The following is a 14,941-nucleotide window of genomic DNA, read 5'->3' on the forward strand; positions in this document are numbered from 1 at the left end:
TTTACATGTAAAATATTCCATAACAAATTTTAAAATAAAATGTTATGGGTAATTTTATAAACAATGACCTTTATGCTGACACAGCATTACATGTTACCTCGTCAACTAAAGGAGAACCATCTCCAAATGTAGTGCGCTAGATGCCACAATATTAAAAGTTCTAAACATACTGACAGCTTAGAGAATGATCTGAGTAAATTTTAGTGTTTTGACAATACACTAACTAGTAGAAAGAAAAAAAAAACAACTTGTAATTAAGGGTGAACAGTCACATTTTTCTACTTTTAATAGCAAAAAGTATTCTTCCTTCTGGGAGCTTTGAAAAAAAATCATGCCGTGAAGGTTGTATAAAATTTGGATTACCTCAAACCTGTCTTTTATGTTATTGTGATTTCTCAAGTGATCAGGCTGTGTCTTGAGACATGAAGTAGCTGCTTAATAAGAACAGGGGCATAACACTACCCTGATTGCAAACCTCTTTTGAACATTATGCAACAAAAAATGCACAAGGCATGTACTGTCCATTATCATTAAATCAGCTCTAGCAACACAGCACGCATGCACGCACACACACCCTAAAAAAGATGTCGAGAATGAACCTTATTATGTCATGTTTTTAGAAAAACGTTCATATTTCACAACATGAGTGAAAATAAGAATAGACCTTTACATAAATCCTCCAGCTACAGTTCAACTGTAAACACATTTTATAAATTTTGACACTGTTTTCAAGAATTGCTGGAAGCAATAAATTGGGTTGTCTAAGAACTAAAATAGTACTTTTACCTTTAAGAAATTGCAGTCTAATTGACTAGCCACAGCTCTGGCTAGCAGTGTTTTCCCCGTACCTTAAAAAAAAAAAAGTAATAATAATTGCATTCAGTATATTGAATTTTCTGCATCTTAAATTCAGCTAATAACAGAACTCCAGAACTTTGAACACTAACAAAACATACAGTATATCCTCTATTTGTTTTTCTTTAGATAGCTACTCATTTTAGGATGTTTAAAAAACGTATATGTTAACACTTTACGTTGGCTAGATTCACACTATTTTACTGAAATGCTATTTTAGTACAATCCAGCCATTACGGTTGTATCACTTCAGTTTAGACACACTGAAGGAAATGCATATAAAACAGATCTAATATTTTTCCATAAACATGCTAAACCTGGAAACACTCCCAAATTGACAAAATTATATTTTAGAAAGATACCACCTGAAGAGTCTAAGGCAAATGTGGCAAAGTAACAGAAAAATGCAATACCACCTTCAATAGGGATCACATTATTGACTGTAAAAAAGATTTGTGTGTTGTCTTTGATTACTTTTGTCATTGTCAATATTTCTCAATTTGCAAACAAGGAAGCATCTGAACTGCTACGCTTTCAAGAAGTATTTCTCCATTATTATAACTGAAGCCTTACCTACTGTAAAACATTACCAGGTATTTGAGGACTCATTTTATTCAGTAAACTTATTATTTTTAAATGTAACATTATTTGGAACTGCAACAGATTTTTAATTTTTTTTTTTTTTTTTTTGCAGTTTCTGATAACCATCATGAACTTCTCCACTCTGGTTTAAATGTTGAGGGTTACAATAGGAACACAGGGAGCTAGGCTGAACCAACTTTTCTGTCCCTAGCAACTTCCTCCATACCTGCCTGGGAAAATATCCAGACATTCACAGAACAGTCATAAAAACAGCCAATTTGCAAATATCAGACAAAAACATACTTCATATTATGCAAAAATAACATTATGATGTACCACAATTCTGGATGCCAAAGTTGTGCAAACATTTCTAAAAATTACAGAAACAAGGACACTGTAAATTAATTCTGAATATACAGGCCTGATGGCAGAAACAGGAAAATGAGATGATGCAGTTCAAACTAAGCCTTAGCCTTACAATAAATGTTTAGTTTGGAATTAAAACTAACTGCCCTCATTCTCCACAAAGTGGGTTATTCATCACTGTCTTAACGGACTTTAATATATATTAAATATATTGACACCAATATATTTCTGAGATGCTAGTTTTATACTTCTAATCACTAACACACCAGAAAAAATCTGCTGCAAATCAAATTAGTCCTCAGCCTTTTTCAACTCTGTTCCTTCTTTGTACTGCAAAGAAATACAAAAGTAAATGTACACACACATTACCTGGAGGACCATAGAGCAAACATCCTTTTGGAGGAATTATTCCTACACGTTGGAAAAGCTCTGGGTTTGTTAGAGGAAGCTCAATAACCTGCAATGAAGAATAGTTATTCAGATTTTTTTTTGTTTAAATGCTAAACAGAACCAAGATTCTTGACTTCTCTGAAATGCAAATCTGAATGATCAGAATGTTGCCCCAAATGGGATTATTTTAATATTGAAGTATAACAAAGTCTTATCTAATATAACATGTTCAAATCAGAGTTCCAGGTGTTACTCTTCAGTCTGTAGGTAAAATATGTGCTGTGGTCACTCTCAGATTACATGAACTAGATTGCCATCTCGAGACAAAACATCTAAATAAGAAGTAAATTTATTACTTGGATTATGTCATTGACAACAGGTGTATTAAGAGTTTTTAATCATTTTTTAATGATTATAGTTTTAAATGTGTCAACGTCTTTGGGTAAATACTTCAAAAGAAATCTAATACTGAGTTGATGATTAAATCACAAGCGTTTATGACTTTTTTTATGTAAGAAACATTTTATTGATTCACCTCTGTCAGATATCAATGTTACTTTCTATTTTTTTCATCCAATTAAAGTTCTTTGTTTATCTAGTACTTTCATAAGAAAACACCAGCAGTAAAAAGTATATATATGCATTAAGACAAATCAAGTTGCATGTGTATTAGGCTTATTTATAAAGTATGTGGACTGTAAAATAAAATTGAAAATAACAATTATTTACTAAATAAACAAAAATAATGGGCAAAACATGTCCAACAATGTAAAGGCACTTGCCAAGAGAAAATTTAATTGTACATAAATTTGATTTATGCAAAATAGAGAACCAGGAGTAGAGTGATATAACCTTTACTTTTACATTTACTATACTCTATTACAAAAAAGATTAACCTTAAAACATTTAAATATTTTTGAATCTAAGATTATAAAGATTTTTTTTTTTAACTCAATTGTCAATAAATCAAAAGTCACATGCATCTAATGTTCCATGTAATAGGTTATTGTTTTGCAAGTAATGGAGCACCTCTCTCAGTTCTCTAATCTGCTCTGACAATCCTCCAATCTCGGAGTATGAAACACTGCCAGGGTCTTCATGAGACATATTGTAGACTAGTGGATCTACTTCTCTAGGCAAATACCTAAAAGAAAGAAAATAGTGAAATAGTTATGTATAGTACACAAATCTTTTCTTATTTAACTTAAACCAAAAGGCACATTGTAAATGTTCATTAATGCATTTGTACATCTCCAATGTAGAAAATAACACAGACTTGGTGGAGAAAACCTCATTTTTCAAGGTTTTATTTATTGCATGATGCTGGAAATGTAAATACTGGATATGTCCATTTTCCCTGTCACGTCATTGGAAGCTTCTGTAACATTTTCTCTTTGGGGATAAATAAAGGATTTTCTATCTATTTAGTGGAGTTACTTGTCGATCCTATTTCAGTCATTAGCAGGTTTAAAGATAATGAACAAAAGAGATGCATTAAATAAAGTGCACATAAAGAGCTACACTCTATGACCAAAAAAATCAAATGGTTTTTATTTTACTAATTTAATTTTTTTTTAAATAGTAATTGGCATTTTGCACAGTTTTTATCAATGATACTAGATTTTACTTGAGCCCACCGAGTTATATTATATATAACTAAAATCATGTAAAACCCAGCTCTTTAAAGCACAAAGGCAGCAACAGAAAACAACACTTTCAGCATTAACATCAGATGAATACAACATTGACAAGCTAGGCAGATGCATACAAGAATAATCACTTGGTGAAATTAGTTTTAAATGAAAATTTACTTGTAAAAGAAACTTAATACACAGAAAATTTAAAACATCCATTTATACTTACTACTACACACATGTTTTGAATTATAAACAATTAACTTTCAGCTGCATATATGGCACAGTGTACAAATTTCATAGGTACTTTAAAGAGGAGAAAGAGATCTTTCATACACATAAAAAAACATTAAGAATATTAAATAGCATATGTACCTCATTATTGTCAAAGTTGTCATATCCAGGGCCACTCTGGTGCCAGGTTTCAGCTTTGACTTGTCAAGCTGTAAAATGAAAACACATCAATAGCAATCAACATTTAAACAAATGCAATGAAGGAAAATGTTGCTAATTCACACAGAAGGGCCAGATTTGGAAACCAGTGCCGTGTAGCTCTAAGGAAGTAAAAGTCTACATCACCCAATAAAAAAAAAAAATGTTCAGACCATCTTCCACAAGAACACTTCTAATTGGTACATGTTGTTTTCTTAAAATGTTTATTTCTACTTGGATTACACAAAACAGCTCTGATAAAAGTTATCTAAAGTGACATCTATTCTATAATCAACTCATACAAAATCTCTGAAGAATATAATGACCCACATGTGCAAAATGCAGACAATGTTAACAATACATAAACCAGTTTACCTGTCGACGACAGCCAACAACATAACGAGGACCATTTGTTGCTTTAACAATAACTAGAGAGAAAAAGGAAGGTAAAAAAGGGAATTATCTGACCAATAACAACAAAGTAAAACTTATAGCACAATATGTCACAGTAATCCAAGAAAAACAAATCTGAAATATGTTCTTACACTTTTCCTCTGTCAGTTGCTTCAAAACCTCTCCAACAATCTGAAAAAAAAAAAAAAAACATTATCACATGAAGAAACTTTACAAAACCATGTTTTTCCTAAACAAACTGAAGGGGGGGGGGTAAAATTAAGTTTTTCAAATGCTGTAGTTCACAAAGTTGTGTTCTGCACATGATTGTATAAACATTAATTTAAAGGTTTGATTTTTTTAAATTATGCTAGACAGATAAACATTTTTGTATGAAATAAAAACTGCATCTACTGTAAAATACCATGTGTAAAAAGCTGTTTTTGTTTGAAGTACATAAACCTGTTTTGTTAAATTCCAAAATTCTAAAAGACCACATAAGTCCTTCATATTGTGTTCTGAATTAACTTTGCTTTTCTTGTCTAAAATGGGTTTAAGCAGTTTCATTTACTGAAAATTCAAACAAGATCCATAGCATACCATATAAAGTTGTAAATATTATATAATATAGAAGTAATTGCACTGATCCAGTCTCTAAACTTATTTATTCTTTATGATGGCATATTGCAGGATTTATCAAGATTTGATACAAATAAAAATTTTACTGTACTGCTTACACATGACATGACAATACTACCACTACGGCACCATATGGCATCGTCACAATGGTTTCAAAGCGGGAACCAAATCATAACACCACTCAGCTGCACTGATTCTAATGACGCAATACCGCATGTCTTTGGGATGATGCAGAAATGGAAATTAAATGAGCAGGATGACAGAATGAACTAGCTGGCTGCATATACTGTACATGTGTGTAGGGAATATCTCAAAATACTTTCAATGCACATTGGTTACTGCAATACAAAATTGTAATGCAGTGAACAAATGACTTAAGTACAGATTGCAACTGCTTTTTATTCTGGTAATAAATACTTGAATGTTTTTCCTATATAAAAGAAAATACAAAACAAAACCATTAAGACATCCTTCTTTTAAAACAAGACAAATATACATAAACACTCTTGCTAATTTTATAAAGCATCTTTCTAGCACCATCTCAGGTACATGATGAAGTTTTAATATTACTGTAACAGGATCTCTGGCAGGTGATGTAACTTGTTCAGCAACCCACAGACTGAACCGAGACCTTGTACTACAAAACCACACCACTTGTTTTTTCTGTTAAAAAGAAGCATTTTTTTTAACTGAACATATTAAATAGTTCTTTGGGTTTCTCTTACCTGCCCAACACTTTGTAAAGCTTTCAGGTCATTTTCTGATTTTTCATACTGTTTTGTCAGCTCTTTCAACTGTTCTCTCACTAAAAGAAACAAATTAAGATACAAAAGTTGCACACAAATGGGTCTATTTGGAAAATGATTAGCAAGATCCTTAATGTTCAATTTAAAAATATCGATTTCTTTTCTACATAATGAAATTCCAAACTGAGTTATTAAATACAAACCATCACCTGGGTCTTGTGGCCATTTAATTTATAGATTAGAGATGAAAGAGTATATTATTGACTAAATCTAGACATTGATTAATTTAGAAATATTATTAAAAGACAGTACGTTAACAATGATAATAATTATTAAATGTGTGTGAAATTGTGCATTTTATCAATGTATTTAAGTGACATTTTCTTTGCTGTGTACAATAACCATCACTTTACTAATACTGCTGTTTAATACTATACTGATTATATCATCCTGCAGATGGGATCACAGCCTGTGGACAAACACTGACAGTCTAATAACAGCTTCTTCCCATTGGCAGTCATGCGTCTGAACGCAATATTACCCTACTGTCCCCGTGTCCGTCCCGTTATCATAGTCTCTTATTCAATTACTCATCTGTTCTGCATTCCTTGTCCATTGTACATATCATATCGTCACTGATTGTTCTTTGTCTTTATGATGGAAAACGTAATTTTCCACCATTGTATAAAGTACCATGGTATGTGTGTTGATGGTATGACAATAAAGCCCACTTGACTATACTAGTATACTATACCATTCAATATTTTACAAATGTTATATTACTCACGAATAAGTAAGCAAATTTTGAGAACACCATTACATTTGATCCTTTAAAATCAAGTATGAAAAGACGACCTGCATGGCAGCATCCTGCACTCCACAAGTTGTTGACGGAGATATAAATGCCCTGTTACAACATTATGGGGATGCAATGACTGACAACAACTCAAGAAATATGTCAGCGAAAGTTCAAAGTGAATCCAATAACCTGGTAACTTTACATTATGAAAGTCGTCGTTTTTTGATATCTCGGTGTTTTCGAGCAAAAATGAATAGAAGAACGACAATTAAATGCAAAGAATAATACAGTCTGGTCGATATTTTGCTAAACGTATTAGATGTACTTCACTTTTGGTACATTTTTTCTCCATTTTGGCTGACCAGTAAGAAAACTGTTTAAAGTTGCATCTTGCTCAGGTCCAAATTAAACGGCTCGGCCTACTGTTCTCGCAGTTACAGTGCTAAACGCGTTAGCCTTACAGACACACTACGGGTGTTACACTGCATCTTATTTGTTTATTCTGGTTCAGTTTTCCACCAGGACAATTCGACATGCGAACGAGCGACAATAAAAAACACAAGACTAGGCAGACTTCATAGACACCGGCTGAATGACAAAGCGACTTGATCTTGACAGCGATTTACGTAAGTAACAGTCAGCATCAATTAGTTGTGATTCATCAGCCGAGTTTCAGAAAGCTTTTGAAACCAAGCGATCGGAAAACATACACTCTTTGAGCCTCCCGTCAATCTCCTTATGCTCCAGCAACTTTTTCCTGTAGTCCTGTAAAGCTTTTTCTCGGGGGTCAGCCATGATGCACAACTCAGCTCACGCGCGCCCTACGAATTCTGGGATAGAACTCATCGCTACGTCAGTGTTGACGACAATGCCATAGAGTTTTCCGAGGTGGCAAGAAAAGCCGCGATATTCACAGTGAGGAACTCGCCATATTTCTCAAGTTTTTGTCCAAAACAGTGGTTCCCAAACTCGGTCCTGGGATCGCCTGTGGCTGCAAGTTTTTGTTCTAATCAGATTCACAATAAGAGATAAATATTAATCTTACTTAGATAGCTGGTCTTTTTTATTCTTCTCTTCTTCTGCATTCAGAAAAGCACAGCAGTATGATTTTACATTATAAGACATTTAGAAATATTTTTATTTTTTGCTACAGCTTTAAATGCTTAAATATTTTTTTATGTTTTCCTGTTATTTTTCCCTTATTCTGTGTAGTGTGTTACCTTCATTGTATCCTAATAGTGTCAATTAAAAACAAAGCAGACACCCCGACAAACAACATTAAATGATAAAAGGTGCAACTACATAGTGTCATAACCACTATTTAGTTAAAAGACAAAATGAAAATCACGATGAACATAAATAAAAAGTAAAAAAAAAAAAAAACACTATCCACATATAACAGCTTAATTTTTATTAAAATGTATTAACACACTGCGGTGGGTTGGCACCCTGCCCGGGATTGGTTCCTGCCTTGTGCCCTGTGTTGGCTGGGATTGGCTCCAGCAGACCCCCGTGACCCTGTGTTCGGATTCAGCGGGTTGGAAAATGGATGGATGGCTGTATTAACACACTTACTTTTGTAATTTCTTCATTGATCCCAAAACACGGAAACTGGGAGCTAACAGCTCACTTAATTAGGCCAGAAGTCCAATGAAAAGCAGAAGTTGGTTGGGGCAAAAACCTGCAGCTCCAGAGGGCCCCCAGGACCTGGTTTGGGAACTACTGTTCTAAAACAACTTGGAACAGAGAATGGATAATTCCATATTGGAATCACATAAAGCAAATAATAAAGTAGCATGTTTAAACTGAGAAAAGTCAAACACACGTGTTAATATAATGTATGTTTTTCACAAATTGTGAAAATGGATTAACAATATACATACAGTATCAACACTGTGTTGATTTGGCTTTCAGAGGAAATATGAGGCATTTAATGTTTTTCTGTATGCCACTGCCAATTTACAATCACTACATCTAATATTACAGGTTCCATCCTACCCCTTCTTCTTCTTTCGGCTACTCCCGTTAGGGGTTGCCACAGTGGATCATCTTCTTCCATATCTTTCTGTCCTCTGCATCTTGTTCTGTTACACCCATCACCTGCATGTCCTCTCTCACCACAACCTTTTCTTAGGCCTTCCTCTTTTTCTCTTGCCTGGCAGCTCTATCCTTAGCATCCTTCTCCCAATATACCCAGAATCTCTCCTCTGCACATGTCCAAACCAACACAATTTTGCCTCTCTGACTTTGTCTCCCAACCGTCCAACTTGAGCTGACCCTCTAATGTACTCATTTCTAATCATATCCATCCTCGTCACACCCAGTGCAAATCTTAGCATCTTTAACTCTGCCACCTCCACCTCTGTCTCCTGCTTTCTGGTCAGTGCCACCGTCTCCAACCCATATAACATACTGTAGCTGGTCTCACTACCATCCCGTAGAATTCCCTTTCACTCTTGCTGATACCCGTCTGTCACAAATTACTCCCAACACTCTTCTTCACCCACTCCACCCTGCCTGCACTCTCTTGATCACCTCTCTTCCACAATCCCCATTACTCTGTACTGTTGATCCCGAGTATTTAAACTCATCCACCTTCGCCAACTCTACTCCCTGCACCCTCACCATTCCACTGACCTCCCCGTCATTTACACACATGTATTCTGTCTTGTTCCTACTGACCTTCATTCCTCTCCTCTCTAGAGCATATCTCCACCTCTCCAGGGTCTCCTCAACCTGATCCCTACTATCGCTACAGATCACAATGTCATCAGCAAACATCATAGTCCACAGGGACTCCTGTCTAATCTCGTCTGTCAACCTGTCCATCGCCATTGCAAATAAGAAAGGGCTCAGAGCCGATCCCTGATGTAATCCCACCTCCAACTTGAATGCATCCGTCACTCCTACCGCAGACCTCACCACTGTCACACTTCCCTCGTACATATCCTGTACAACTCTTACGTACTTCTCTGCCACTCCCGACTTCCTCATACAATACCACAGCTCCTCTCGAGGCACCCTGTGATATGCTTTCTACAGGTCCACAAAGACGCAATGCAACTCCTTCTGGCCTTCTCTAAACTTCTCCATCAACAGCCTCAGAGCAAACATTGCATCTGTGGTGCTCTTTCTTAGCATGAAACCATACTGCTGCTCACTAATCATCACCTCACTTCTTAACCTAGCTTCCACTACTCTTTCCCATAACTTCATGCTGTGGCTCATCAATTTTATACCCCTGTAGTTACTGCAGTCCTGCACATCCCCCTTATTCTTAAATATCAGCACCAGTACACTTCTTCTCCACTCCTCAAGCATCCTCTCACTTTCTAAGATTCAATTAAACAATCTGGTTAAAAACTCCACTGCCATCTCTCCTAAACACCTCCATGCTTCCATAGGTATGTCATCTGGACCAACAGCCTTTCCATTTTTCATCCTCTTCATAGCTGTCCTTACTTCCTCCTTGCTAATCCGTTGCACTTCCTGATTCACTATCTCCATATCATCCAACCTCTTTTCTGTCTTGTTCTCTTCATTCATCAGCCTCTCAAAGTACTCTTTCCATCTGCTCAACACACTCTACTCGCTTGTGAGTATGTTTCCATCTTTATCCTTTAGCATCCTAACCTGCTGCACATCTTTCCCAGCTCGGTCCCTCTGTCTAGCCAATCGGTACAGGTCCTTTTCTCCCTCTTTAGTGTCCAACCTCTCATACAACTCATCATACGCCTTTTCTTTAGCCTTTGCCACCTCTTTCTTCACCTTGCATCTTATCTCCTTGTACTCTTGTCTACTTTCTGCATCTCTCTGACTATCCCACTTCTTCTTTGCCATCCTCTTCCTTTGTATGCTCCCTGTATTTCCTCATTCCACCACCAGGTTTCCTTTTCCTCCTTCCTCTGTCCAGATGTCACATCAAGCACCCTTCTTGTTGTCACTCTTACTATATCTGCTGTAGTTTCCCAGGTGTCTGGTAACTCTTTACTGCCAGCCAGTGCCTGTCTCACCTCCTCCCTAAACTCAACCTTGCAGTCTTCCTTTTTCAACTTCCACCATTTGATCCTTCGCTCTGCCCTCACTCTCTTCCTCTTCTTGATATCCAACATCATCCTACAGACCACCATCCTATGCTGCTTAACTACACTTTCCCCTGCCACCACTTTGCAGGCTTCAATCTCCTTCAGATCATCTCTTCTGCATAGGATGTAATCTACCTGTGTGCATCTTCCTCCACTCTTGTACGTAACCCTATGTTCCTCCCTCTTTTTAAAATACGTATTCACCACAGCCATGTCCATCCTTTTGGCAAAATCCACTGTCCTCTGACCTTCTTCATTCCTCTCCTTGACACCATACCTACCCATCACCTCCTCGTCTCCACTGTTCCCTTCACTAACATGCCCATTGAAATCCGCTCCAATCACCACTTTCTGTCCCTTGGGTACACTATTCATCACTTCATCCAACTCACTCCAAAAATCTTCTTTCTCACCCATTGCACACCCAACTTGCAGTGTATATGCACTAACAACATTCATCATCACACCTCCAATTTACAGCTTCATAATCATTACTCTGCCTGACACTCTTTTCACCTCCAAAACACTCTTGACATACTGTTTCCTTCAGAATAACTCCTACCCCATTTCTTCTCCCATCCACATCATGATAGAACAATTTGAATCCACCTCCAATCCACCTGGCCTTACTCCCCTTCCATTTAGTCTCTTGCATGCACAATATATCAACCTTCCTTCTCTCCATCATATCTGCTAACTCTCTCTCCTTACCAGTCATACTGTCAGCATTCAAAGTTCCTACTCTCAGTTCCACTCTCTTTACTTTCCTCCTCTTCTCCTGCCTCCGGACACGTCTCCCCCTTCTTCTTCGGCCAACAGTAGCCCAATTTCCGCCAGCACCCTGTTGACTAACAGTACTGGTGGCGGTCGTTGTTAACCCAGGGCTCAACCGATCCAGTATAGAAATTTGTATTGTTGTCCGCATATTGATTTGGCAAAATTTTTACACCGAATGCCCTTCCTGACGTAACCTTCCCCATTTATCCGGGCTTGGGACCGGCACAAAGAAACACACTGGTTTGTGTATCCCCTGTGGCTGGGTTCCCATCCTACCCCTTCTAATCCCAATTATTCCTCAATTAAACTATGTTAGCCTTGGTGGTCTGCTCTTACCTTCCCAGACCTCCATTAAAACTACTTGGTGGGCTAGTCCTCACTGGAGTCCTCCCTCCAAGTGGACATTCCTAGTCAATGATTAATTCTGCGTCTCGACTGCTGAATTTCATTAAGTCTTGTTTTCAGACTGGAGGCATCTCTTTTTCTTTCTCAAAGTGAACTTTACATTATCGTCTTAACCATATACAAAAATACAGAGAGATGAAATGACAAAAACTCCAGGCTCACAGTGTATGCATAGCACAAAACATTGTGTGCAAATAGACAAAACCATGCAACATACAATTTAAATAGGCAATAAACTGATACAATCAACCGTCATAATTACATAGAGGCCCATTTAAATGCAAGTTCCAGAGATCATTGCAGTGGCTCATCTTTTGACATGGTAGACAAAGTGATTTTTGCATAAACTGGAGCAAGCCATTGTGATTTACTATAATATGATGGAAGATCATAGAGGGCTGCATTGTGTTGAGGAGTCTGATAGCCTGGAGGATAAAACTATCACATAAGCTGATAGGTGTGAGTCTGATGTTGTAGTAGCTTAATCTGGATAGCAAAAGAATGAAGAACCCATGAGAGGGGTGAGAAGGGTCCTACATAATGTAGCAGGCTTTGTGGACACATCAAACGAAGAATATGTCTTTCAGAGAAGGGAGAGGCACACTAATACGATTTTCCACTGACCACACTCTTTTTTACAGTCTTTTGTGGTTGGACATGCTGCAGTTAACATACCGAACCATAATCAGAACACTCTTGATGGTGCCTCTGAAAAATGTTGGGAATGGGAGGCAGAAGTCTCGCTCACTTCAGTCACCTCAAAATTAGGGAAGTGGTATTGTTAGTGCATGTGAAGTCCTCAGTTATATGCACACTGAGGATCTTGGCACTTTTTCTCCACAGCCACTGGTGGACACTCTGATGTAGTAAGATTATTTTTTCCTGAAGTCAAGAATGAACTCTTTCATCTTATCAATGTTGAGGGATAGAGTATTGTCTCTGCATCAAATGGCCAACTGTTCCACATATTCTTTACAAGTAAGCCCGTGATTCGCTAGCGAATCGGAAATCCAAGAATGGCAATCAGTTTCTGTTCCATCCGATATCTGGATGGATGACATATCATGGAGGGTGGGTGCATCTGGGGAAATGTCATTTAATTCAATACGCATATCTGTACTAAAGCGGTTTCATTTTGTGGAGACGTGATTCTGTTGCCTTTGCTGACACCGACTGGTGGGATCTATATTACTGGCACAGTGGATTAGAGCAAGTGTAGTGAACAGGTTGTGTTGTTTGGGCGCCACCTACTGACTCTGGGAAGCTGCTGCGTTTGACTCTGGGGCGTGCGCCACGGCGCAATATGTGCCTCGGTGGGAAGCCGCTGCGTGATGAAATATCATGGAGGGTATATGCGGTGGTGTGGGCGGTTGCGTCCGGTCGGCTGTACAATCTGGCGTGCACGCTTTACCTCAGGTGTAGTTCACAGGTCGTAGGCATGGTAAAGTTTCCATTTAATTCGCTAACCCTATTTGAACTAAAGCGGTTTCTTTGTGTGGGCGCCTTCGTTCATTGTTTGTATCCATGACTGTACAGGTTGTGTTGTTTGGGCGCTCACAGGTTGTGTTGTCTGGGCGGCACCTACTGACTCTGGGAAGCCGCCGCGTTTTGGGAAGCCGCTGTGTTTGACTCTGGGGCGGGCGCCACGGCGCAGCACGTTGTGTTATTTGGGCGCTACCTACTGACTCTGGGAAGCCGCCGCGTTTTGGGAAGCCGCTGCGTTTGACTCTGGGGCGGGCGCCAAGGCCGCAGTGCGCATGCGCCTCGGTGCGTCCGCCGTGCATAAATTAACTATGGTTTAGTAAGACAGATATGGCGACTTGTCATTCTTGCTTATCAAACCTAGCACTAGTTGTGTCATCAGCAAACTTGATGATGTAATAAGAAGTATGTGTTGCTGTGCAATAATCAAGAGCAGAAGAGTGAGCATGCTTCAGTACTCAGCATGATGGAGTTGGAACAGTTGTGGAAAATACAAACTGACTTGACTTGAGTATTCTCTGTCAGGAACTCCAAGATCCAAGTATGGAACACACTCGTTTTCACAATCAGCTTTTGGGGAACGGTTGTTTTAAATGCTAAACTTATGTCTATAAACATAGCTCTTAAATATGTATCTCTTTTATACAATTGTGTTAGTGAGAGGCGGGGAACAAAAGGTTTTGTGTTTTCAGTGGACCTGTTTTTCCAATACACAAAATTGCAAAGGATGCGGATAGTTAGGACGACTGGACTCTATATGTGCAAATGACTAGCTTTTCAAAGCACTTTATGGTAACAGAAGTAAGTTGAGCGAGGCAGTAGTCATTCAGGCACCTCCATGATGGGTTTCTTAGGTACTGGGATGATAGTGGTGGATTTGAAGCACACTGGGATGGTTGATGGACTTAAAGATGTATCAGAAATGTCTGTGAGGACATCAAGTCAGTTCATCTATCCATTACCTTAGCATATGACAGGGTATGTTGTCTGGTCCTTTGGTCTTGCCTTGGTTGACTCTGGATAGAGTTCTAATCACATCAGCTGTGGTCAGACAAAGTACTTGCTCATTTGGAGACATATGCGATTTTCTCACAGGCTCCCTGTTCTGTACCTCAAATACAGCAAAGAACTTATTTAGTTTGTCTGGAAGGGAGGTGTCATCATGCTGTCTGTGTGGAGTGGGCAAATAATAATAGTAATAATAATAATAATAATAATAATTCATTACAATCCATAATAGTTGTGGCCTCCCAACTCACCACTTACTTAACATGTAATAAGGTGATGGACCTTTTCAGTAGCTGCTCTTCTCCAACTAACTAATGATTTGCTTATGGCAGCAGGCCTTTGACAAAA

General features: G+C 38.0%; 1 protein-coding gene across 1 annotated transcript in view; it reads right to left on the bottom strand.

The window, feature by feature from the left end:
- Positions 1-7,697, bottom strand: part of psmc6 (proteasome 26S subunit, ATPase 6) — a 29,601-nt gene extending 21,904 nt beyond the window's left edge. Inside the window, exons 1-8 of the mRNA XM_028821464.2 lie at positions 7,547-7,697; positions 6,017-6,096; positions 4,805-4,844; positions 4,635-4,687; positions 4,203-4,270; positions 3,223-3,337; positions 2,173-2,260; positions 787-848 (exon numbers count right to left, since the gene is read on the bottom strand). Of these exons, the coding sequence (XP_028677297.1) occupies positions 787-848; positions 2,173-2,260; positions 3,223-3,337; positions 4,203-4,270; positions 4,635-4,687; positions 4,805-4,844; positions 6,017-6,096; positions 7,547-7,631 (591 nt within the window). The 5' untranslated portion in view covers positions 7,632-7,697. The remainder of the gene's footprint in view (positions 1-786; positions 849-2,172; positions 2,261-3,222; positions 3,338-4,202; positions 4,271-4,634; positions 4,688-4,804; positions 4,845-6,016; positions 6,097-7,546) is intronic.
- Positions 7,698-14,941: the final 7,244 nt, after the last annotated feature.

The sequence above is a fragment of the Erpetoichthys calabaricus genome, chromosome 16, assembly GCF_900747795.2.
Source record: "Erpetoichthys calabaricus chromosome 16, fErpCal1.3, whole genome shotgun sequence".
Taxonomy (NCBI): domain Eukaryota; kingdom Metazoa; phylum Chordata; class Cladistia; order Polypteriformes; family Polypteridae; genus Erpetoichthys; species Erpetoichthys calabaricus.